Genomic DNA, 25479 nt, shown 5'->3' on the forward strand with positions numbered 1-25479 from the left:
GGATCGACGCACATCTACGGGTATCCAACGCCACCTCGTCCGGTGTTTTGGTCGACTGGTGTGGTACGTTGCAGAGAGAAGCAGAGGCAGAGGCAGAGGCAGAGGCGGAGAGAGAGGCGACAGTTGACAACGTGAATTGGGATGGATGAAAGAAAGAACGAAGATGGTGGGAAAGTCGACTTGCCTGATTGAGAAAGCGCAGTGGGGTTCAGGGCAGATACGGTTAAATGAGATGCCCCACTCACCGCCACCCCGGTACGTACCTCACCCTCACTCAGTGAATACCCTTCCCTCAACTGGGCTTGCTGGCGTTGCTGGCATAGGAAAACACTTCACCATCTTCCCTTGTCCTCCTCCCGCCGCCAGACTGGCTCGGTTTATTCGCCGACGACCCGGCTGCTCCACGCTTCTTCAGCTCCCAGGAAGACTGACGCCTCTATCAAGTAAAATGTCCTATCAGAAGCAGAGACTGCGATAGATCAACTGAGGATGTGAGGAAGAGAGAGCCCTGGGCCCTGCCATGTGGTGGTTCGCCCCGAGTGGCCCTTTGTCCACTGTTCCCGTCTTGTTCTCCATCCCCCATCACACAGAGTTATTGTTCCCTGCGCCCATCCTACGAAAGAGCCCACAATGTTATCGGGGAAACGTGGTCCGGGCGAAATACGCGAGTGGCCCGCCCGCCCGCCGCCCTTCTGGAGTAAACATTCCCGTCCTGTTATTCCCATGTGCTGACCCGACATGACCGTTGAAGTTGTAGCCTTGGCTGGTTCATTGTCCTCGGAAACCCAGACATGACTGCGATCGATGCAGGGTTCGACTGAAGATGGCAGAAGGTCCCCCGCTGTCTTGACTCTGATAACAGTGTCCCATCCATCCAGCAGGTGAATCACCAACGGCTATTGCCAAGCTGTTCTCCCCCCAAGAAGCAATACATGATGCCATGTCACCTACACCACAGCTTGCAGTGCAGCCGCAACTGCCCAATCAGCCAGCCAGTCAGCCAGCCGCTGGTTCGGAGCGGAGCTGTAAATAGCATCCTGCAGGCGCCTCTAGCCTGTCCAGCTCTAGCGTGTCAACACCATTCGCACTTTTTCTTCTTCTCTTCTTCTGCTCCCCTTCCTCGCTATCTCTCTCCAGCTATGCGTGTCGGTCTCTCTCTGATAAATCTCTCCTGCTAATGTCTTGGTAAAGCTCCTGCAATCAACACCATCATGACAGGCCTCGTCATCAAAGACAGGGAGAAAACGGTCCGTCGAGGGAGCTGAAATATGTTCCCCACTCATTGATGTCGGCGGCACACAAAGAGCTGAAGACCCCTAGAAGCTAGAGTTTCAGGGCAGGAAAAACAAAAAGAAGACCAACGGCAATGGTGTCTAGCGGGAATCCAGGAACAACACCAACATCGGACGCGGTTTACGGTTCCTGCTCACTAAAAAGCGCCACAACCATGCAACGACTGCCTCTGGGCCCGCTGTGCATCCAGCTCTGGAGCTCTGGCGCACCAAAAGCCGCCTAGGACGGCTCGCTAGCGGCTCTCGTATCGAACCGCCGGGACTGGACTTGATCACGATTCCTCTTCCGTCGCTGTTCCCATGTTGCCATGCAGTTGATATGCATAAACCATTGAATTCTTATGCTTTTTTTTCTTAACATTCGCCCCATCTTTTGTTCCATCTCCGCCCGCCCTCCCGCTCTCTCCCTTTCATTATCTCCCTCTGGCCCCCATCAGCTTGCGACCCTGTGGCGGCGTCAGCTCTCTCTCAAGTTCCAGCCCTTCGGTTTCTCTCGACACTACTGTAGACTACTTGAATATTGACCTCGCGCCAAACATGGCCATCCATGGATATCAGCTCTCCTCCGTAGGCTCTATCTCTATCGCCTTTTCCCTCTTGCGGCCAAGTTCCGCCCAAGGCCAACAGGCACAGTAAAAGGCCCAGCCCAGCCCGACATGAAGACCGCATGACGATCCCTGACCTGCAGCAAACCATTGAAAAAATCTCCCATTCCCAAGGTTGCCAAGCACCCAGGGCAAGAAGAGGAAACACCCCGGTCGCCGAATGTCCGTTCTCAACACCAACGCGCCGCACCGTACTAGACTACACCACTAAACCACCACAACACCACACACTACACCACCCACGTCCTCAGCACATCGGACGGTTCCTGCGCCTCCCGTGCGAATTTGTTCCGTCATCTTGGAAAGGGCTTCCTCGGGCTGTTTCATTCCCTTCAATCGGGCCATTTCGAACGTGTCTCCCATCTTTCTAACCCGGCGCCCTCGCACCCAAAAAAAAGTAGCATCTCATCAATGGCGCGATAACATCTTTCCGTTTCCTTCCCAAGTGAACGCCGCCCATGACGAGCAAAACGGCAGAGGCGTCCCCCCCTGCCCCCTCCCTTGGTAAACCAGAAAGACGACGCGGCCCGGACGGCACGGAGCCCGGCAAGCAGCCTCGTAAAATTCATCCAGTCGGGTACCGCGACCGAGCACGAGCACTGCGCACGCCACACGCGACAGCGACGCTGGACTGCGAAAAAAGCTCGTCGACCATAATGAAGCAACCCAGCACAGACGGCCAAGAAGAAGAAGAAACCAACACCAACACCGACAATGCTCTTGTCGTCCCAAAATATCGGGACCGGCGCCCATGTTTAAGATGGCAGGACTCAGCTAACTGACACAAGACACGACAGCTCAGCACGTAGCAAGCGCCCATCAGGGGACCCGAGACAGTGCAGACCGCGCGGCCACCACCCGTGCTGTGCTGTCTTGCCTGTCTGTCTGTCTTCCCCCTATTGCCGGCTGCCGCTCGTGCTCGTGCTGGGGCTGGTGCTGGTGCTGGTGCTGGTGCTGTCTTACACCCTTTTCCACTGAATCTTCTTTGCTCATGTTGCCCCTCCTCTGCCGAATGCGCCCGGATGTAATTGGCTGTCATGCTTGTAAGACGGACGCAAGGCACGCTGTCTGCGCGCATGGTCAGCGCGCATTATTAAAACCCATCTTGGCGGCTGGGGTGGGATGGCCGGTTCTTATCTGACTGTCCCCATCGCTTGCGGTCGTGCAGAAGTAGTAGATAGATAGGCAGTTGGGGACGGTGCAGCCCGGCTGGCCCCCGCCTTGGGATTGTTTGGTTGGTTATGCTGTCAGACAAACTCGATGGAACAGGCAGGTTGAAGGCATCGTGAACTTTGAAGCTGATAAATCTTCTGGAGCTTACATCGGTAAGAAGACGATGCACACGCGCCACCTCGAGGCAAAGGCCTCAGGCTGAGGTCGAGGTAAGATGCTGCAGCTCCCTCAGTCTCAATCAAAAATAATAATTGAATTCATGATAATTCCTTGTCCGAAAAAACATCCCTTGCCTCAGCATCGTCAGTCATACTTCAAAGTTGTCGCAGGCCGGCCCGCTCGAAGGGGAATTATCTCCACCATGATCCTCCCTTGTGACGACAACGGGCACACCTAACCCTGCGTGGTCGTGTCTCCCTGGCCACCGGCTGTCCGGCAAGCGCAGTAAACCTACTTCTCGTAAATTCCCGAAATCGAACGTAGAAGGGAGTTCGAGAAGGCCCCTCTTAGTAGCCACATCGCATGGACCGCACCCCGTCTTTGAAGATCTCCGCGCCGTCCCGTCCGTGTCCATGACGATCATCAACTTCCGCGGCCCAGGCTTGGCGGGAGGGCTCCTTCACGCTGTCCAAGACCTGGATAGCATTTGGCTTTAGCAGTCTTGAGGCCATCGGGAAGATACACTCTATTCCTGCTCTCTTTATTGACGAAGAAATACAAAGGTTTCCCTACAGATACTGAAACCATACTTAGACTAGAGGTTGGGTAGATTTACATTTGGCAAATAATCTGAGTTAGAATTTCATATGATAAGTCCATAGTACGATCTCGCTTCTCCTTGAAATGACCTCCAGCTAACAGGGTACTTCTAGAGCTATCGATATCTACTCTTGAGATTTTCGCGATCTACATCCTTGGGGTTATCTTCTCCTGCGACAAGAGTTTCTCAACATCTTTACACGCAAGCATGCCTCTCTCAATCGCACCATCAATGAATCCCCTCCAGCCATCAGCCCAATCAGCACTTGCAAAAAGAATTCTCCCATCAGCTCTCTGCAGTTCTTGCAGAGACTTGGTCATACTACCGGGCCCCCAGCAACTCCAAGTGCCCTTGGCGAATTCATCAGTCACCCAGTCATGAGTGAGGTACGCCATAACCTCAGCATCAGGGCACATGTGCTCTTTGAAGCTCGAGATGATCTCGTTGTTGGCATGGCGGTTTGTGAGATGCGAGCCATAGCCGAAACCAATGCAAAACGTGCCCTTCTTGTCGGTGGTTCCATTGTGGTCGGAGAACGCAAAGCACCACGGAGAGCTCCCGTATCCGCTGGCCACGGAGAACCATCCCGGCTCCTCCCGAGCTAGGTGAAAGTGGATCTTGGTTCCTTTGTTGATGTGGCCAGCTTTGATGGCCTCTTGACGGCGGGGAGATAGGGCAGGCGAGAAGAATACTCCAGAAAGACAGTTCCTGTGTTGCGGTGAGTGTTTATTTTGTCCTCGCGGTAGGGAGGTGGTCAACAACTTACAAGGGGATCGTCGAGACTAGGTACTTTGCTTCGATACGATGCCCGGCTTTCGTGGATACAGTAACAGACGCCCCATTCTGGACCACCCGATCGACGGCGGCATTCAGCACCAGATGTCCCCCATAATCGCTCAGAATGCTTCGAGCCAGGGATGTCATGCCCCCCTTGCCAAGCTTGTACGTTCCCGCGAGCTCAAACACGCCGGCCATGGAGTGGCCACCAAGAGCATACCACCGGAGCACCTCGGTAAAGGCACATTGATCTCCAGGGACGGCGCCAAAGGAGCTGATCATGGCATCGAATAGATCCTTCTCGAGCTGTGGAATATCCAGTTGGTCAAGACGATCCTTGGCAGATAGATGGTCGTACTTGATCCAGAGAGCAGGCTCACGAAGCGGGTCGTGGGGGTACGGCATTAGCTTGCGGCTGGATAAGCCGTCAATTGAGAAGAACGCATCGGCGGCTCTCTGAACGGCTGCGTTCATCTCTTCGCCATTGATCTCTTGAGAGGGAGAGAAGGCAGCTGTGTAGCGGGTTGTCTCCACGTCAGCGGTCCCTGCAGAGGTTTTCAAGTTCTTCTGCAGTCCGTATCGCCGAATTTCTGTGAAGACATGCGGCTGGTTCCTTTATGGGTGTTAGTGTAGGTAGGTTATCGTGAAGTGAAGATGTTACCAATGAACCCACGTCCCTCCCATCTCAAATTCTTCGCCAAGGGCTTTGGCAGTCCATGTTCTTCCCCCAATGCGGTCCCGGCCCTCCAAGAGCAGAACCCTCAGATGCAAGTTTCGGCTTAGATCTCGAGCTGCGACCAGCCCTGCGAAGCCAGCTCCAATGACGATAACATCGTAGGTGGAAAGGAGAGAAGAATCGGGCGTGCTGCTGACAACGGCGTCGGTCTGGAGGCCAACTGTCTCCCCGGCGGGAGTCCAAATGTAGCCTTCACGAGTAGCAGACATGATTCCGATGAGCAGAAAAGAATCTGGCTTGGATTGTGAGCATCATGGTTGAGAATGAAGTTTGATATAAGGTGATGCCGGGCATGGGGGTGCGGGGCCCCGGTTGCCTATTTGGGAGAAAAAGTGCGAGGTTGATTGTCTGTGCCATGATCGTTGACTTGACGTCGTCCACTGCAGGGCTCGGAACCAAAGGAACTCCGACTCACAAGTTCAATTTCTAATCCGTTTGGTTTTGGGTCTGATGTGTCGGGTTGTTGAAAGGTCCCGTGGGGGATATTTAAGTGCTGCCACACAGCCTTTTTGGGAGGACTCAATTGATCAGTTCCAATCACAGCAGACATTGCGTCTCATATTTCATCGACTACCTACTTTTCAAACATGCCTTTCACTCATAAGCCTCAGGCAGCTTCCAAAAAGCAGCCACCCATGGATGGTTCAACAAACGCCTTTGGGGGTGGTAAGTCTCTTAGAATCCCCGAAGCACCGACTCAATCTCTGATTACCGCTCAGATGTTGTTTCCACCAGCGATGTTGGTTCATCAAACCCGATATCCGCCGGCTTCTTCCGGATCGAAAAGGGAGAGCCATGTGTTTTCACGTATGAGTTTGACGAGGCGAAATACTTCACTGAGGGACAATGCCAAGTTGAGGATGAGACTGGCGCGAAGGTCGTCGCCAAAGCAGGCGATGTCATGCTTTTCACCAAGGGATCGACCATTTCATTTTCAACGGACACCTACGCTCTGGCATTTTTTTGCGACCAGAGGGCGAAGTTGTAAGCTACATGTGTTCGACGATATGGATCGAACAAGAGCCTGTGTATCGACAACAAGCCGTGTACAAAAGCGCAACATTCATGAAGCTATTTGAGTTAATCATCTAGCCAAGCATTGTTTCTAGTCTCTTTTCACACATGACATCGATCCAGTGGATGTCCTTCTGAAAATATTCCCCCTCGCTAACCATGCTATCCATGAGCGACCACACTTCGTTCAAAATGATCGCAGCATGCTTGATAATGCGCAAGCCAACAGTGCGGTACAAATGAAGGACACGTGTCCGCACAAATTCTCTAAAATGCAAAACCTCTGTGTTGGAGGATTGCGACTCCATCGTTGTAGAGGGGAGCTTCTGCCTCAAAGCACTGCCTGCGATGAGCAGTGGCAGCGTTTGCGTCGAGACGGTGCCTGAGCTATCTGGCATCGCTCTCAAACTTTTCAGTATGTCAAAGGCGAGTTGCAGTACCACATTCGGTTGTGAGCTCCCTTCAGTGCCATTTCTTCGTAAGTGTCCGGACTCTTCCACTATTTCTGCCGACGCAAGTTCAGGAAACGCACCGTATATCTCTAGCAAGGCCGACAGCTGGTAGCATCGCGCAATACTAAGAAGGTGATCCGGTGGAGTGCGAGGATCGCCGACATCCTGTACTCTGTACATGACCGGAAGTTCGTAGCTCAGAATTGCCTGTTCCAGCAATGAAGCTTCGTTCAGCAAGTCCATATGCAACGCCTGTCGATAGAATTCTCCGTTTTTGACGAAATCAAGACTTCGCAAAGATCTTTTGTTTCTGACCAGTGTTCCTGCTTTTGCGAGGTGTAGAAAGATTGATGACCCTACTCCTGTCCATGGACATGGTGTTGCTGAGGGTTCTGCCCCGGATCGGTGAAATATTTCTAGGTAGTCCAGCACGTCCAGACTTTGATCGTGGATGAACGAGCTCATTGCTTCCCAATACATCATAGATGATGACAAGAAGGTTTGAACAGAGGTCATATCAGACCGCTTATCCGGATGGATCAAGCCATTGAAAGATGTCCAGCTTTTGAATAGCTGCCTCGTTCCGTATAGATGGGGTAGTCCAGTCGATGACGCATCATGCCAAGCCTATCACAGCATGAGCTTGAGAATGAACAGCACACTCGGATTTTAGACTAACCGAAGTCATTCCAAGAAGAATCGCTCCCAAGAGGACATCATCTTTCACAGTGAGGCTCTTGGAGATTTGGGTATCAACACGTACGGCATCAGCCTCCTTTGATTTGACAATGCTCGTTTCTGCCAGTTGTTTAGACAGACTGGATATTGCCTCCGTTTGATATTGCAGTGAGATGTTGGATTGCCCGATGTCGTTTTGGTGGAGATGCGCTGATGATAAACTCAAAATGCAATGATAAAGCAATGGCGATGTATTCAACATGCCGGAAACCTCATTTCGGAACGGATTGACGGACGAATCGAAGTTCGAAATGACTTGGCAGATCACTGTAAAGTAATGGTACACCACAATTGACGATCTCTCAGGGGGATTGTATAGATCAGGGAACATCCCATAGCCCAACGAGCCCGGAGTCCCGATATCTTCTCTCACTGATCCTTCATCTGAGTCCCGGGCTAGGAGATTTCGGCTTGAAGACGAACCTAAGCAGCTAACATCAGTCGCAAGCGCCAAATTTTCTATGTGGTCGGTGACATTCTCGGATGTTGAGGGTCTAGGGGATGTCGAGGTATCACTGCGTGATGCAGGTCGAGCGTGAGGTAGCAAGCTAGTACGTTCTCGGATGGTACTGCTTTTGGCAGCCAAGGCTGTGGGTACATTGGTTCTCATGGGATGTGCTCGATGAGCCATCAGCAGCACTGATGGTTGAGTAGAGGCATCTTCGCGAGATGCTGAGACATTTGACCGCTGAAAGGAACATAATTCGTGCTTGGTGGACCACTTGATGCGCGGTCCATAGCCTGGACAAGAAACCCCAATTTTCAGGCAACGGCGGCAGCTTGGCAGTTGCTCATCGCACTTCACACGCTATCGTCATGGTGAGGGTATCAGATATGGTGTTTGAGAAATAATAATTGAAAACGATGAGATCGATCACGTACCCGCTGCTTGCACACGGAGCAGCCACCTAAAACATCAGATTAGCCTCGATTGCTACATGCGTTATCTGGGTGAGATTCACTTCTGCCTTTTTGGTGCTTTTTCATTCTTGAAAGCTCGTAGGAATTATTTCTTGTTGTTTCAAACATGCCGGAAATCTTCAGCGAACCGTAAACGTATTCCCTCTGGGAGAGCCAAAAGTTCAGATTCGGAACGCGGAATGTTTGCAAGCGTTTTCCGAGCTAGATGTGCCGCCATCCTGGTGATAAGACAGATGACGCTAAACCCAAAGCAGATAAAAAGTGCGAGGTAATTGATAAACTGATAAGCAGGTTGCTTCCTGAAGATTTGCAGAATTGCGGAATCATTACCTAGATAACCTTGAACGTTCAGATCACCAACAGATGCAAAAAGATCAGAGACAGCAAAACTTTGGAGGGAGCCTTAGTGGTCATGGTGTGACAAAGCATTCAAAGAATTAAGTTGCTCTGCGGAAGCGCCAAGGTTTCTGAGCGTAAACACCGCAGCTGATCCATACTTCATCATCAAGATGCAAAGACTACGTTAGAGCTTTAGGGACTCTGTTAAATACTTGGAAATTACTCATTTGACTGGAAAGGGTCGTCTAAGAGGACATCTCACAGTGCATAGAAAGTGTTTGTTTCCCAGGTATATGGTCAACCTTTGTAAGGAGTATAGATATTTTTGTGTTTTATGCTGAGGTGGGTCCACCTTGCTGGGCAGCAACTAGAAAAATACAAGATTGAAATAAGAAAAGAAGGAAGCAGCACTTCACTTTTATGTACATCATAATCCTAAAAACAAGAAATCTTGTGAGCGAAGCGTAATTCTGACCTCGTTTGAACCACGAAAGCCCAGCCAACAATATGCAGAAACACGCCCCATCCCCGGCGTCGCAGCCAAGCAGGCTCACCCTCCTCGACTTGCCGGTTTGCGTCATTCTAATGATCGTGGATAAAGTCTTCGAGCATTATTTCGACGATTACGAAGGCTACATCACGAACAAAAGCGGATATGACATGGTAGAAGAAATCGACACAGGGCGAGGCGATACCTACCGGGCGTTCGACCACTGGAAAGACTTATCTCGAATGGCAGCATCTTGCAAGCCATTCTACAACATCATTACTCCCATTCTGTACCGACGAGATGTCCAATTCAACCATTCATCCGCATTCCTGCTCTCGGCCAAGAAGGGAAATCTTGACGGGATTCTCAAGTCAATCGACCTTGGACACGCCGATCTCAACATGGAAGACCATACAGACTTTGTGGAGGACGAGGACATTGACTGCCGTTCCTATGGTGTTGAGGATCGTTGGAGAGAGGGCGTCACTTCCACTCTCACCGCTCTGCATCTGGCTGCATACCATGCGCATCCTGCTGTCGTCGACTTCTTGCTGAACCATGGCGCTGATGTGCAAAAGAGGGCCGACATAGGACCCAAAGCTCGACCTGAGCGAATGTTTATCCACCAGCAAGTTTACATGTTCTCCCATACAACTGATGAGTATGACATCGTCTGCAATGAAAACGAGACTTCACCTCCCTTCGGGGCAATCGCCCTGTTCTTCGCTTTGAAAGCAGGCCAATATCCATCAATACCGCGTTGGAGGCGTCACGTTGTTCAGACTGATACGAACGGTATCCGTCTTTAGATGGCGAAGCAACTCATTCAGTCCGGTGCCTCACTCATCACACGAACCCGCGGAGAGATTCATGCTTTGCACCAGGCTTGTGCATATCTCGACTTAAACGTGGCAGAGTTCCTTGTTAAAGAACTGGGTGTCGACCCAAACGTCAGGGACAGTAATGGTAACACTCCGTTGCACTTCATGTTGATGAACCTCGACGACTGGAGCCCACATAAAGCTCAACGTGAACCGGAACACGTGCATGCCATGTTTTGGTTCTTGATAGGAAAGGGGGCGGACATTAATGCAGCAAGTCACGCTGGAGAGAAACCTCTCCATCTGTCGCTTTATAGGAAATTCAGCATTGACCTGGCTTGTCTTCTGATCGAGAGAGGAGCCGAATTTGACGCGGAGGCAAATAGCATATATGAAGGGGACCACTTCTCTGAGGCGGATCAAAGACGCATTTACACAGCATTTTGGGGCGAGAATGGGCAGATTAACCCATGTGGGACAGACTTGGACGCTACATGCTTACAAGAAGGCTAGTTATCTATGCAGGACAGGAACTTCGCGCGAATACAGCACATAGCTATCGTAGAGATTGGAAGAAAGCTGGCGACCGTGGAAACATTCATTGGGTGCTTCCACAAATGGCTAAATCCTGATACCTTCCAGCATCACCTAGCTTCATTGTAGTCTCACTGAGGATGAATAATACTGATATCAAATCAAAAGACTGGCTCGTCATCGAATAGATGCTGATGTCTGCAAAGTCTCACCAACTCCAAAATTTTATATTGCGTCTATTCAGCGATTTCCGATGCATCTTCCCAATTGATCAATAAACAAACCTGAATAAAGAGTGTCTGGAGACTGGTTGTTTTTAGTGAATTATCTAGTCATTTACCTACAATTTTGTTTCTCTTGATTTCTACTGCATTCTGAATTCATTGCTTGAAGGAAAGTTTATTGGCCTGCTACTATATTCACCGTCATCTCAGAAAGCATGGGCCGGTGCTGGTTGCTTTCGATGGCTTCAGCAACTAAGATCAAGAACCGACAAGAGAAAGATAAGGTAGCAGGCACTGGGATTTCAGTGATTTGTGAAACATGGGTTAATTCCAAACAGCTAACGGCAGGCCTTTGAGGGTGGTGAAATAAAAGTTATTGTGGCTCCTAGCTTCCTCAGAATCCAACAGTAAGAACTCTTCTTCCATTTGTGTTGACTTTGTATTATTCACCACTCCCCTCCCCTCTCATCCCCAAGCAACCCAACTACCTGTTGAAGAAATTCAGTATTCGAATTGATATTTCCCTTCTATGAATCTCTTTTAGAGACACTTAACCCTTCGGTTTATGGGATCTGCTTCGCTTCTTTTGACCTCTTTTGTCTCTTTCGCCTGCGTTCCCTCTGTGGAGACTGAAGGTGAAAGGTAATGGAGATGGTAGCGGCTAGGAATGACCGAGTCAGGAGATGAAGATGTGAAGTAAGGGAAAACGGGAGTAGTTTTAGGGCGCTTCAGCTTGGTGAATTTCACTCAGCTCTTACATGCCGATAACTGAGATGCCTTACAGGGATGTATCATTTTGAAATGGTAAACACAAAATACTTGAATATACGCCTGGCCATCGTAATGAGAGATGCTACCTAGAATCTACGCCACAAATCAGCCATAACGTAACTTCCCAGTGAGATTGTGGTATCCTACTCTTCAGAAAACCTAGGCTCCCGGCTGCTCCTCTGTATACCAGGCCCGGGTGACTTATGCAGCGCTGCCATTGTGGGCTCGTCTTGATTTTCAAAGGTCGTCGTTGGCAGCGGTCTCGGTGTCGGATCCCGGCCGCGCGTGACTGGTTCTGTGGCGCCATCTTCTACTGGTATGTTGCCTGGAGTATTGCCCCTGCTCATTGCTTCCGCATTTGTCCCCAAGGAATCGCCTGACCCTTCTGTGTCGATCGCTTTCGATGCTCTGCCATTGCGCCGTCTTCTCCGAATAAACCATAACAGCCCCACAAGTGACAAAGTAACGATGACTGAAGCTGCTATGATTCCACCGAGGGCGCCATCGGAGAGGCGAGTCTTTGAAGGACGCGCTGATGCGAGGTTTGTCAAAGGGAGCGTTGGTGATGTCGTCGGAAGAGAAGTCGTACTTTGAGTTGTCGATGTCGTCCGGGACGGATCGACAACCCAGCGGTCGGCGGTTGATGCCGGCATCACACGATAGCTACCTGCCTCATGAAAGGGTTCTTTTGGTCTTCCGGGTCAACTCAGGAAGAAGCAAAAGGGCGGATCAATTGTGCGAAGGAGGCAAGCGTCAGAAGTGTCTTTAATATGTTGACTGTCCAGGTGGCTACCTAGGGATTTGCCATTCTGTGATAGCCTGGGTCTAGAGCAGCTGATTTGCTGAGGCAGCCTGAGCGCAGCAGCCACAACAATGTGTCATTGGACTGACGTTAAGCTTGAAGAGTTCGGTATATTCGGTGAGTCCTAACCACTGACCACGCAGTTTTGGTGGCTTGACACTATCACTCTGTGCTAGCCGGAAGGGGGGGGGCCGGAAGCAAGTAGGCTGGTGCTAGTAAATCTCCCCTCCCAGCCACCTTCGCCTTTTTGAGGAGACAACAGAAGAAGACAACAGCCCGGCAACAATACAGCAAGGTATCTAATAACTGAAACATAACGATGATATTTATTACTTCGTAAGATTTGCTTCTTTTTCCTTACTACTTTCATACTTTCGAGGACTCCAATGCAAGATCACAGCAAGCCTATGAAATAATCAGATTGCTGAATCCAAAAGATTGAGCTTGTTCCGTCCACGAAGCGCTCATTGCCTCTTCAGCTCGAGAATGTAATATTCTTCAAAAACTCCCTTTCCAATGGATTCATTTCCCCTGACTAACTCCTGGCACGAGTACCCATTCTGCCGGGCGATCTGAACGATTGCCACGTGGTTTGCATATGCACTTGTGCCAAGGAGAATAACGCCGTTGTCTGTCAGATACCCGTCCGCCTCGCCGACAAACCTTCGCAACAGCTGATACTCAGAGTCCAGTGTTTTCTCCGATTTCAGTTGCAGTGGGATGTTCGAATCATGCTGCCATGGATGGTTCCAATAGATGAAGTCAAACTTGCCCTTGACGTTCTGGTAGATATTGCTGACGACAAATGTGCCCTTTTGATGGTTGATTTCAAAGTTGCTTTGTGTGACGTTGACGGCTTCAGGGTTGATGTCTACCCCAAATACTTGGGATCCAGCCGCAGCGACAGAGAGTGATGTGAGGCCCGACCCGACGCCAACTTCCAGAAAGCTTCCCTTATTGATGATGGGGGGAAGGTGCTGCGCGTACCACCAGGTCTCGGGAAAGTACTTGGGTGAGTAGACAGAAGGGTGGATCATGATAGTATGGGGTCCGAAGGTCTCTGTGTAAGGCGATTGGTGCTGTTGCGCCTGGTCGATGAGCTCAGAGATGCGCTTCTCCCACACATCACGAGGAGAGGCACGAAATCCGCCGTTGGTAAAAGCCGTATGCATTTCGACAAATTTAAGAAATGGGGAATGTGTAAGACAAGGTGTTGTGTAAGCGGTAAAGTGAGAATAGATCACCCGACTCTGAGACTTACGGAGGAGGGCATCTAAAGACCTTAAGTACAGATTGATGGCAGCTGAAGGAACACTCTTCAGTTCAATTTGGTCACCCCGTGTCGCAATACTTGTCTGTGAGCCAATCATCACCTCTTCTATCCCACGAGTCATGAAGCCCTTGGCGGCGACCATCTTGACAGGACTTGGAGTAGCTCGCCGAGCATGTCGAAGGTTCCCATAAAACAGTCCTGCCAGAAGAGCTGACGCAGCTTCAGCAGAGTCGCAGTCGCCTTGTATCACCGTGCTAATGCAGCAATGGCGGGTGAGGGGTTGTCTTTCATGGGACGACATGCTGAAGAGTCGACTATTTCTATTACGGAGGAATACTACGTGAAGCTCCAAGAACAGCTACGTAAGCGTCTGTAAGTAGCAAAACACCATCTGCATAGCTACGCTGAGGGAGGAGAAGGTTTCAATGGATCCTCAGTGATGCTCTCGAATATCACCCCAGAGAGATTGATATGCGGACCGGGCCAGGGCGGATCGGGCCTACCCGGCATTCGACGATGAATTGCGTGATATCACATTCAGTTCGAAACGAGGGGATTTCTGTCCCCGGTATATAAAACAGAAATATGTCGTCTTGTCCAGCAAACCCCACACACCCCGCACCCCGGATTCCGCAACCCGCGTGCCCCGGAGTTTGGCGCAGTCTTTTGTAGTTCCTGATATAGGTAAAGTCTGCCATATTTCATCGCTCTAATTGAACGAGAAAAAACCCGTGTGTCGATTCTCACGCTAGGTATTGCAGCAAGTTGGGCGGTGGCTGGACCAAGTGGCGGCGCTTCAGTGCCGGCTCGGGGCCTCGGACCCGGCTAGTCGTCGATCATTCGACTTGGACCCTGGGGCTAACTTCACAATGATGGCAAGCCTGCCCTATTTGGCAACGTCGAAGCCGAGGTAGCGGAAACTTCAGAGCTGACTTTGCAACATTTTGAGAACCGCTTCCCTGGCATCGCACGCATGAGGTGGTTGGCGAACTGTCCAGCGGGTTGAGGAGACAAGCTGACAAGCCGATTTGGACTAGACAAAATGTGCCCGCCGTTGCGAGATGATGGGCCTAGCACCAAAACGGCATCGCGCAATGTCTCAGCCCTCCTTGCAAAAATCGTGAGACCGTCAAGTATTGGATTGGTCGCGTCTTTTGCGTTTATCCAAATTGTGGATGTAAAATGGCCCTAATAACTTTGTTGGGGGTAGTCCTCACGATCATCGCAGGCGCTTACGCCTTGGACATCTTCGTCTTCTTCGCACGAGATACGCGTGAGCCACAGTATGTTAGGTCACGCGTCCCACTTATCGGACACCTCATCGGTATCTCCAAGCGCGGCGCTGGGTGGTACTACACTGACGTTGCGTGCGTTTCTTCTTCATGTCACATGGAACACCTGCGTTGACAGGTATTGTTAGGACAAACCAACCGTCCGGCGTCTTCACAATCCCCATCTTCACATTCAAGCTCTACGTCATCTCGGAGCGGAAGCTCATCAGCGCCATTCAGCGCCATGCCAAGACCATTTCTTTCACGCCGTTTGCCGCCAAGACCTCGAAGACGCTGAGCGGACTGGGAGATATCGTCCTGAGGATCCAAGACCATCTTCAAGGCCCACCAGAGGCCAAGGAGTTCGACAGGGTCCAGCGGGCTTCGATGTCTGCTGGCCCTGATCTGGATGCCATGGCTTTGGTTTCGTCAAAGGTGACTTTGGAGCTGGTTGAGGAGCTGGCCACGAAGGCGAACGCGGAACCTGGGACTCGGTTTGAGCTTTACACGTGGCTGAAGCATCTCATCGCGCTGTCTGCCTCAGAAGGCATGTTTGGGCCGATGAATCCCTTCCGTGACCCTGAACATGAGGCAGACTTCTGGTACGTGGAACAAAATGTCCTTTTAGGAATCATGATCTGACGTTCATCTTAGGACCTTCGCAGAAAAATCTCACATCCTTGTGATGGGAGCCTCTGATGCCTCATATCCTAGCCAGGGATGCTTTGCAAGCAAGGGAGCGCAACGCAGTCCGGTATGAGAATTACATCCGAAATGGTGGACACGAGGAAGCTTCGGGTGTTTTCAAAGGTAGATGTCGTGTTCTGAAATAAAATGGCGCTACGGTTCGCGATATGGGCCGCGTTCACATCGGCTTCGACATGGCGATGCTCGCCAATTACGCACCCACGGCTTTCTGGGCTGTCTACGAAATTCTTTCTCGCCCGAGATTGGCTCAGGAAATCCGCGAAGAAGTCCGCAAGGCTATCACCAAAGGTGATGAAGCGGACTGGGCTCTCGACGTTTCAATCCTCAAGACGGCCTGTCCTCTCCCGTTATCTTCAATCCAGGAGGCGCAGCGTGTGAACTCTGTCCAGGCCGGCATCCGCGAAATCCTCCGCGATACGACCATCCACACGGAAGACACTTCAGTTCTGTTAAAGAAGGGGAGCTACCTGCAAATCAACGGCATCTCGACGCTACGCGACCTGGAAACTTGGGGTTCTGACGCAGCCGACTTCGACCCGTACCGTTTCATCAAGATGAAGAGACCAGAGGCAAATACACCAGTCGTGGCTGCTGCCAGCGAGTTGCCGCCAAACGCATTTTCGGTTTGGGGCGTTGTGCCACATGTGTGTCCCGCAAGGTGGTATGCAACAGGGGGCATCACGGTGCTTGTTGCGATGCTGGTTCTGAGGTTTGACTTTGACGTCGAGAGTGATGCTCAGATACCAGGCAGAAGTGAGGTCGCATGGAGGAAGCCAACACCCGCCAAAGACTTTTCAACTCTGCCTCGCCCGGTGAGCCAGTGCCGGTGTTGTTGAGAGCGAGAAAGGAACTTGTAGGAGGGTGGGACGTTAAGATTGGTACACCGAGTACAGGACTTCAGCTTTCGGTACCTTCATAAAGTAGAAAGCGCTCCACACTTTTACTAGGTTTTTCTGAAGAGCAATCAATGTTCCTGATGCTCCAGCTGGAGCTGGTAGTTTGGTGTAGGTGATGCTCGCAGATTCGTCAAGCCACATTAAGTTAGCGCACCGCCACATTGAGCAGAGGTGTGGCTGAAGAAGAGGCAACTGGATTGGATGCAGTGCAACCGCGTCCTCATTCACAATCTGTCGCGTGAACATTCCAAATGACACCATCGTCCACCAAATCACGGCAGCTTATTTGGCGCAAGGCACCACAGACAAATGTCTCGCTCCTCCGCCTCCTTCGGCCATCCTGAGCGCCTGTGACCTTCTGAATATGGTCAAGTGACCCCCTCCCGAACCCCGGCGCGACGCAGCGACACTATTACCAGCCACCACCATGGCAACCATGAACGCGATAAGATAACGAGCTTGCTCGGTCAATACAAGCAGGTGGAGCTGAGGTGGGCAGCAGCCGGGCCCGTATCGGCTTGAGTCAATCGGCGAGTCGTGCTTTCCCCCCCGATTTGGGTGTCTGTTGCGTTGAAGCTTCCGGCGGCTCGCACATCCGATTCCAAAGCTCCAGCTGGCTTCATCCTCGTCCACGTCCACCACTCCTCGTTCCTCGGCTCGCGCTCTTCTTCCTCCACAGGCATACCGTCTCCAGCAAGCTCACCGCATATTGCATCTCGCGCAATCAACCGCTGACTTGTTCAATCGCTGGTGCACGTGTGCATTGCATCAAAACACCACCAAAACACCACAACGCCCTCCCTCGCGATAACACCAACACCAACCCTCCAACCATGACCAAACACACCCCCGACTCCCTCCGCACCCGCGTGTCCTCACTCTCTCTCCGCCTGCAGGCAATGGAAGCCGCCGAAGCCCTCTCCCGCTCGCAATCGCCCGCGCCCTCGATGGCTGCCTCGACAACCATCCCCGTCACGGCGTCCAAGCCCTTCCTCCTCGCCGACATGGAAGGCCGCCCCGCCGCCTCCAACCCCGTCTGCGAGTCCTGCTGGAACGCCCTCCGCTACAGCGAGGTGAAGCAGACCTCCCGCGCCGCCTCCCCGGCCGCATGCAAGCTCTGCGCCGTCGCCGCGGGCAAGCCCGAAGCCTACACCCAGCCCTTCGTCGACTTCCTCACCGAGAACCCCACAATCTTCCACGCCGTCTCCTACTTCAAGACCAAGCTCGCCGCCGCCGGCTTCACCGAGCTGCCCGCCCGCGACAGCTGGAAGCTCCAGCCCGGCGGCAAGTACTGGACCACCAAGAACGGCTCCGGCCTCATCGCCTTCACCGTCGGCGAGGCCTACAAGCCCGGCAACGGCGTCGCCATGATCGCCGGCCACATCGACGCTCTCACCGCCAAGCTCAAGCCCGTCTCGACCAAGCCCACCCGCGCCGGCTACCTCCAGCTCGGCGTCGCCCCCTACGCCGGCGCCCTCAACCAGACCTGGTGGGACCGCGACCTCTCCATCGGCGGCCGCGTCATCGTCCGCGACGAGTCCAACAAGACCACCACCAAGCTCGTCCGCCTCGACTGGCCCATCGCCCGCATCCCCACCCTCGCGCCGCACTTTGGCGTCGGCATGATGGGCCAGAACAACCCCGAGACCCAGGCTGTGCCCATCATCGGCCTCGAGAGCTCCTCCGACGCCGCTCCCATCGAGCCCCTCGGCCCCAAGGGCTCCTTCGTCAACACCCAGCCCCCGAAGCTCGTCAAGCTCATCTCCTCGGAGCTCGGCCTCGCCTCCCCGACCCAGATCGTCAACTGGGAGCTCGAGCTCTACGACTCCCAGCCCGCCCAGACCGGCGGCCTCGACCGCGAGTTCATCTTCGGCGGCCGCATCGACGACAAGCTCTGCTCCTGGGCCGCCTTCACCGGCCTCCTCGCCGCCGAATCCTCCCCCTCCGACGGCGTCATCAAGCTCGTCGCCCTCTTCGACGACGAGGAGATCGGCTCCCTCCTCCGCCAGGGCGCCCGCTCCAACTTCCTCCCCCTCACAATCGAGCGCGCCGTCGAGGCCCTCTCCGCCGCCGCCGACGTCCCCTTCGGCTCCAACACTCTCGGCCAGACCTACGCCTCCTCCTTCCTCGTCTCCGCCGACGTCACCCACGCCGGCAACCCCAACTTCCTCGGCTACTACCTCGACGACCACGTCCCCCGCCTCAACGTCGGCATCGCCATCTGCGGCGACAGCAACGGCCACATGACCACCGACGCCGTCTCCACCGCCATCCTCCAGCGCGTCGGCGAGCTCGCCGACGCGCCCACCCAGACCTTCCAGATCCGCAACGACACCCGCAGCGGCGGCACCGTCGGCCCCGCGCTCAGCAGCGCCATGGGCGTCAAGGCGGCCGACGCCGGCCTGCCGCAGCTGAGCATGCACTCCATCCGCGCGACGACCGGTGCGCTGGACCCTGGTCTGGGTGTCAAGTTCTTCAAGGGCTTTTTGGACCACTGGGAGAAGATTGACGGCGAGTGGCACTGAGAGGAGCCAGTTACTAGAGAGTAGAGGCGTATATAGAAGCAAGAGTTCCAGCGCGGCGTAAAGAGTAGACGAGGACAGAGTATGATTTATGAAACGGCTTGTAGAATATGTATCAGCACAAGACGCATCAGTATGGATGCAATTCAAAGCAATTGTCAAGAAAAGTGTCTCATTATCGTGACAGACATTAAAGCCTTATAATTACTATTAAGCCCGCCTGGTTCCCTGCCGTCCGTCGTCACCCAGCTCCCGTGCCTCTCTAACCTCCATCGAGTCCGCCTCAGACGCCGCATCAGACCTATCCCCATCATCGTCATCGTCGTCATCACTGCCGGACCCATCGTCGCTGGCCATGCCCCCAGCCTCCTCCAACTGCGGCTCGACCTCCTCAATGGGCTTCTTCCTCTTCTCAAAGTCCTGCCGATGCGCCTCGGCCAATATCGAGGTGAAAGTCCTCTGCGGTGGCGGCATCGCGACGCTCGACTTCCGCCGTCTGACTGTGCCCTCCTCCATGCGACGCGACGACGACGTGGTAGCCCCGCTGGCGCCTGCCATGCCCGGAGCGTCTGCGGTGCCCGTCGTCTCAAGCACGGCGCCGTCCTTGCCGGCATCGCTGATGGTCGGCGAGCGCGTGGGAGACTCCGTCGGGTAGGGAAGGGGCACGTCGCGAGAGGCCTTGCGCGCTGTGACGTTTGCGCAGTGCTCGTTCTCGACGCGGAAAAGGGTCCACATGCCGCGGCGGGAGACCTCTGCGAGGGCGACGAGGAAGGAGACGATGGTGGAGTGCTGGGTGTCGTGAGTGAAGATTGCATAGAAGATCCAGGCCCAGCGGAGGATGGGGTCGACGACGGCGATGAAGTAGTAGAGCCAAGTCTTCTTGAGGGCTCTGGTTTGACGGAGGACGGGCAATTTGCTGGGCTTCTCGTCAGGCTTGCCGGGGGGCTTCTTCTTGGGGTTGGGGTCCAATAAGGAAAAGTCCATGAAGATGTCCCAGATTGCTGTGGGTGACTGTTAGTTGCTGGACAGAGAGAACATGGAGAGAGGTACCTACATGTGTAGATGGCGTTGACTGTGGAAAAGGTAATGAACATAGCCAGGTTGCCTCTAGTGTTGTTGATGCGGTACATTGAGAGGGACATTGCGGCGAGGATGGACATTGTGTACTTTCCGCCGTTGATGAGGTGCGGGAAGATGTTGCGGGTGTCTCTGTATCGGCGCAGGCATTGGAGGAAGCGCCAGATCGGGGGAAGTGCACCTAGGAAGCCTAGAAGGCGGGAATGGTTCGAGTTACACTGGACTGGGTTGTCCCATGCATTGGCATAGACGCAGAAGAACAGCTCGACGTTCTATGAACAGTCAGATATGCCAGGGTAGGGAGACATTGAGGTACACTTACACACATGGCGTAGGTCAGAGAGCAGTATATGTCGCCGAGGAAGAAGTCTCGGAACTCGACAGGGTAAAGACCAGCGAGCAAGAGACGCCACTGTCAAGTGTCGTTAGATGGCGCAATACTATCACTACAACAAGCATATGCTGACTTACATGAGAATATGCGAACCATTTTCGACTCCTAGCTTTGAGAACAGGGAGGGGAAGGAAGATGATCAGGGCCGATACGAAGATGAGAGCAACCGGGTAGTACTCGTACACCTCGTCCGAACCGTAGGAGCTGAAGTTGAGCCATAGGAAGAGGCCGAAAATAAATGTAAACAGGCTGGGAAACTCGGCTAGTTGTCGCCAGTCAAGGTTGTTCCTTGTGTCGAATTCGAAGATGAATGGATAATTGATCTTGTTCCTGGTCCAGATTGCACAGTTGATGCAAAACATACAGAACAGCAGGAGCATGAAGAAGTAACCGCCGTAAATCTGCAACAGATAGCTCGTCTGTTCGCGGACATGGGCGTCATGGTCCCACAAGAGCTGGACACCCAAGATGGCGCCTTGGATGCCAAAGACAGCACCAGTACCGAGAAGAATACCGCACCTAAAGGCGCTGCCAGACTCGTCTCTAGGTTTGCGAGCCATGCTTCGCAGCTTACCCGCAGCGATTTTGTGGTTGCCGCGCTCAAAGTAGCGGGCGTATAGGTCCTCGACGGCCTTGATATGTCCATCTAGGGCGTCGCTGTTGACGAACCACGACTTGTTCACCTTCTCGGTCATATAACGGTACTGAGGGCGGGCATTGATGGCCTTGTCGTACTTCTTATTCAGCTTGCGGAACGCAGTCCGGTTGAGGATGGCGTAGGACTTTAGGAGTTCCAGGCCACGGTAGAATTCCTGGAGGGCAAGCTTCAACTTGCGCTTCGCGGACCGGTAGGGAACCTCATGCTCTGGTGGTCGACGGATGTAGTCCATCCTCGCGTCTTGGCCCTCCCTAGGACGCATGACTGGGGTGCGAGCCATTTTCGACAAGTTCCTGGAGTTGGGTCCTGGTCTGAAGATCTTAGACCTAACCGGATCAATCCAGCCGAGTGGACCGTTCTTCGCACCGTCGCCATGTCCGTGGTGGCCGTGCATGAACTCCATCTCGGCCTGTTGCTTTTGAGCGTTGAGCTCCTGGGTTCGTCGGTTTCTCATTTCGTGAAGCTGCTCCTTAAGCACCTTGAGGCGCTGTCCAGCCTCGTCCTCCTTCTCCTTGTAGAACCTCTCCACCGTGTTCAGCTGATCGTCTAGGAAGTTTTCGAATTCTGCCTTTTCAATCCCCCCGGGCTCCATTGCCAGTGCCTGCATACCGTATTCGGGGTTCGTTCCAACCCGATTGAGGGGTGAAGAACCCGTAAACCACCTTCGCAAGCCGCGCCTTGGAGAGCCACTTACGGACCCGATAGTAGCGGAGTGAGGGAGTCTCATTGACGAAGGAGAGTGCGTCTGTTCAGGCGCAGAGGGCTGATTGCTTCGTGGATCCGTCATCATGGATGCGCTGCGCTGTAGAGCTTGCCTGGCCATTGGGCTTTCCTGCGCATGAGCCCCTTCAGCACCCTGGTCCGTCGTTCGGGAAGGCACCCTCATCGCAGGGTCAGGAAGCTCGAAGGTCGGCCGCCGATCGAGGGGAGCTCCCTCGTGCTGGGGCGGCGTATGCACGAAGCTACCATATTGCATATCATTCGAGCCACTCGTCAGGGTCTGGTGTTCGTGGTTCGCAGGGATCGCTCGCGCGGGCGTCATGGGCTTCTGTCGGGCAGAGCCGACCGGAGCAGAGCCCTCCCGCAGCGATGTTCTCTCGTCGGGATTCGTCTCCCTCGCATTGTCGCTATTGAAGAAGTTGGATGTTCCGCGGTTGTTGAGCTTGCCCGAGTTCCCTTGCGGACTGCCATTGGCACGATTGATGGCGCGAGACACTTTCTTAATGAGCTTCTTGCCGGCCTTGTAATCGAGATATTTGACGCGCCATTCTGTTCAAGGAACACTGCATTAGCAAATCGCAAGACAATCACCAGAGACAGGCGCATGGGGGAGGCTTTCGAACCTGGCACGAGGTCCTGCTCGAGCTCCTTTGCGAACTTCATGACGTAGTGGCGCCCTTATGCGCGGCACAGCGAAGCACTGCTGGGATAGTAAACGCCATGAAACGGAGGGGTTGGCTGTCAAGGTTGCAGTCGTGTGGACGAAAGGTATGACGGGACGAGTCAATTGCGACGACTGTTGACTGATCAGACCAGACAGGAGTCGATCCGGGGCTTGGCTCTTCGTCCTCGTCGTCGGTCTCGCGTGGGAGATTGTTGTTTTTTGCTAGAGGTAGCGCATGGACGAGCCGTTCGCCTCCCTTCGCCAAGCTTCTGCCACGGACCAGGCGCCCCGCCTTTTCTTTCGTCTGGTTTTTTTCATTTGCTCCCGATGCTTTATCGCGTACCTTATCAGTTCAGTGTTTCCTTTAATCTGATGCCCTGAACCTGGCTGTTTCCTCCCCCAACGGAAGTCTGTCGGCAACCGGCATCGCCAATGGCAGCGCCTGTCTTTAGCACTCCCTCTGCCCTATGGCTAGCGGCAATCGCTGAAAACTCGCGATATCCTGGTCAAGCCCACTGCTTCAGCGCTTCGTTAGCGGTCTAGTCCCGGTGGCCCCTCGAGCTTGCCGAAAAGCGGGAAAGCCAGGGGAGGTCAGAGCGCTTGCGCAGATGGGATTATGTCAGCCTGGGCTTGCATGTGTTGCTCCTTCCATCATCGACAACTTTCTTTTTGGGCGACATTGTGAATTTCGCGATGTTTCTTTTTGCAAATTCCCTGTCTGCCGCGCCTAAGTCTCTCCAGATTGAGTTTCACCACCTGTAAAACCACCATCGTTCTATTTACCTTCTTTCGCCGCCCAACAGAGTTCCTGCTTAGTGCGAATTACCTCACGGCTGCGTCCGCGAGCCATCACACGCACGAGGCACCGAGCGCCACCCGGCACGCCCAACCGATAAACTCAAGACAGAGTTCACAGGGTCCAACTCTGTTTCCCAGTTCTCTCCCTTCAGATGCCATTTCCTGCTGTCAGTTGTCGGTATAGACTATAAGGTCACATCTTGGTCGAATCTTGTCAGGGATGGGCGAGCTCGTCTTATGTGACTGTGCCGCTTGTCGAGCACCCACTTCACATAACCAACGACAACCGCCACCAACAGAACGACAAGGATCTCTCTCCCTCGACCATCCATGGACCGGGTCGCAAACTCTGGCCGCGAGATCTGGATCCTGAATGGCCTCATGCACACATGCATATCCATAACCGTATTCACACTGACACCTACTACTGCACAGTACGCGCTGCGGATACTGCATCGACGTCCAGCTGCCGCTGTGGGAATGGCTTCGAAGGAACGACAGGGTGCCGTTGGTGCGAGAGGCAAATCGACCCCGTCTCCCCAACGCAGCATCCTTGCCTCTTTCACGGGTATCGAATCCACATTTGCTCACGAGAGAGGCGAGCCCCAACACCTGCCCGCCCGGGACGATGCGGCCGAAAAAACCGAGGCTTGCATGGCTCTGCACAAGTTCCAACAATACTCGATCAAGATTCTGCCTCCCTCGGGCATTTCACAAAGACAAAAACAGGTACACGGGATTCGCCCGTCACATCTCTGCTTCTCAGCCTTTGCTGTCCGGCAACTGAACCACTCTTGCATCGCATTCCAACTGAAACCTCCGCTTGTCGACGCAGCCGGGCGGAGAATGCTTCTCACAGATTGATTCGTTCAAATGGGGAAATGCACCTCACCCCAGCCGGCAGCCCCGTCGGACGGCCGGCGCAGCGACCGCCGTTCCCCGGGAACTAGGCATTTAGCGCGCCTAGTTCGCGGCCAGGCCTTATCGACAACGGTCCCGCAGCCCGCGATGCGTGGAGAGAGGGAGAGAAGGGGGTCCAGATGAGGAGAAAAGAACGCCGTCGTTCCCCGTAGATCAGCCAATCACCTCTCGCCGCTTTTCTGCCTGCGGAGCTCTGGCTAGGTTGACGATGATAGCCAGGTAGCGCCTTGAGCGGCCCATCTCACGCCAACACCGCTGTGCCGCGGACACGCAGCAAAGTGGCCGTGACAGTTTGACATTTGCGTGTTGGTGCCCTCGCGGCGGCCGTTGGGATCATCTCGCTGCCTGCTATGCTGCAGTCTGACAGGTTCCACGTCCCACTCGACGACTGGAATGCCTAGATGGGAAAACGCTCAGGTCTTGGGGGTTGTGGTTGATTTGCTCGCTACGGGATGCATGGTTGCTGGCCATGTCGCGGGAACTGCGAAGCCCGGACTGAGACATATCCGTGTTGAGCGGCTCATACATTCCTCACTAAAGTGCAACATCCAGCTAACTGACATTCATCATACTCGGGTCCGCAGCGTCATTTCAGTCAATTTGGGCCAACGCAACCGGACAGATCATCGCCCACCTCAAAATCTAAGCGGGAAGTGACGGCTCAGTTCTCAGCGCCTCGCAGCTTGATCGGCTCATCGTCTGTTGGAGCTGTTGGTGCTGCGTCGTATCCCCTGGCACATGTCGGTGGAGCAGAAGGAAGGTCCAGGGTCTTCACTTTTTTGTGGGTGGCTTACAGGAGCCGTCGTCCGCCTCCGATGATGCACTTTGGCACAGTGACACACCCAAAAGCCACGAGTTCACGAGGAACCACCACAGATGATCTCTGTCTCACCACGGGAAACGATCCCGCAGAGTGTTCCACGGCCGGCCGCCGCTCCCTTTCGCGCCCGTCCGCCCTGTGGACTCGACAAGGGGGTACAAGTACTGTGACGCCCATCCCGTTCCGCTGCGACGTTCACAGTGCCCGTTTTCTTTGCTTTTTCCTGCTTCCGGAAAGCAAATATGAACATGTCACATTCACGTCGACAACCACCCTCCCCAACATGGAACAATAAAAAAAATATGACC

General features: G+C 53.6%; 8 protein-coding genes across 8 annotated transcripts; 5 read left to right on the forward strand and 3 right to left on the reverse strand.

The window, feature by feature from the left end:
- Nucleotides 1-3976: 3976 nt before the first annotated feature.
- Nucleotides 3977-5552, reverse strand: COL26b_008334 (uncharacterized protein; the record flags this gene model as incomplete). Its single annotated transcript, XM_053181097.1, has 3 exons — nucleotides 3977-4538; nucleotides 4597-5220; nucleotides 5281-5552. The coding sequence occupies 3 exons, from the start codon at nucleotides 5550-5552 to the stop codon at nucleotides 3977-3979; spliced, it is 1458 nt and encodes a 485-aa protein (XP_053034979.1).
- A 378-nt stretch (nucleotides 5553-5930) lies between these two features.
- On the forward strand, nucleotides 5931-6331 carry COL26b_008335 (uncharacterized protein; the record flags this gene model as incomplete). Its single annotated transcript, XM_053181098.1, has 2 exons — nucleotides 5931-6009; nucleotides 6063-6331. 2 exons carry the CDS (start codon nucleotides 5931-5933, stop codon nucleotides 6329-6331), a joined length of 348 nt encoding a protein of 115 aa, XP_053034980.1.
- Nucleotides 6332-9314: 2983 nt separating this feature from the next.
- On the forward strand, nucleotides 9315-10106 carry COL26b_008336 (uncharacterized protein; the record flags this gene model as incomplete). The annotated part of the gene is made up of 1 exon (XM_053181099.1): nucleotides 9315-10106. The coding sequence occupies one exon, from the start codon at nucleotides 9315-9317 to the stop codon at nucleotides 10104-10106; it is 792 nt and encodes a 263-aa protein (XP_053034981.1).
- Nucleotides 10107-12913: 2807 nt separating this feature from the next.
- On the reverse strand, nucleotides 12914-13621 carry COL26b_008337 (uncharacterized protein; the record flags this gene model as incomplete). The annotated part of the gene is made up of 1 exon (XM_053181100.1): nucleotides 12914-13621. The coding sequence occupies one exon, from the start codon at nucleotides 13619-13621 to the stop codon at nucleotides 12914-12916; it is 708 nt and encodes a 235-aa protein (XP_053034982.1).
- A 1483-nt stretch (nucleotides 13622-15104) lies between these two features.
- COL26b_008338 (uncharacterized protein) lies at nucleotides 15105-15635 on the forward strand (the record flags this gene model as incomplete). The annotated part of the gene is made up of 1 exon (XM_053181101.1): nucleotides 15105-15635. One exon carries the CDS (start codon nucleotides 15105-15107, stop codon nucleotides 15633-15635), a length of 531 nt encoding a protein of 176 aa, XP_053034983.1.
- A 239-nt stretch (nucleotides 15636-15874) lies between these two features.
- On the forward strand, nucleotides 15875-16458 carry COL26b_008339 (uncharacterized protein; the record flags this gene model as incomplete). Its single annotated transcript, XM_053181102.1, has 2 exons — nucleotides 15875-16345; nucleotides 16453-16458. The coding sequence occupies 2 exons, from the start codon at nucleotides 15875-15877 to the stop codon at nucleotides 16456-16458; spliced, it is 477 nt and encodes a 158-aa protein (XP_053034984.1).
- Nucleotides 16459-17430: 972 nt separating this feature from the next.
- Nucleotides 17431-19122, forward strand: COL26b_008340 (uncharacterized protein; the record flags this gene model as incomplete). The annotated part of the gene is made up of 1 exon (XM_053181103.1): nucleotides 17431-19122. One exon carries the CDS (start codon nucleotides 17431-17433, stop codon nucleotides 19120-19122), a length of 1692 nt encoding a protein of 563 aa, XP_053034985.1.
- A 207-nt stretch (nucleotides 19123-19329) lies between these two features.
- COL26b_008341 (uncharacterized protein) lies at nucleotides 19330-22631 on the reverse strand (the record flags this gene model as incomplete). The annotated part of the gene is made up of 6 exons (XM_053181104.1): nucleotides 19330-20120; nucleotides 20174-20468; nucleotides 20519-20608; nucleotides 20668-21849; nucleotides 21943-22517; nucleotides 22592-22631. The coding sequence occupies 6 exons, from the start codon at nucleotides 22629-22631 to the stop codon at nucleotides 19330-19332; spliced, it is 2973 nt and encodes a 990-aa protein (XP_053034986.1).
- Nucleotides 22632-25479: the final 2848 nt, after the last annotated feature.

The sequence above is a fragment of the Colletotrichum chrysophilum genome (assembly GCF_026319265.1).
Source record: "Colletotrichum chrysophilum strain AFK26 chromosome Unknown scaffold_72, whole genome shotgun sequence".
Classification (NCBI taxonomy): Eukaryota; Fungi; Ascomycota; class Sordariomycetes; order Glomerellales; family Glomerellaceae; genus Colletotrichum; species Colletotrichum chrysophilum.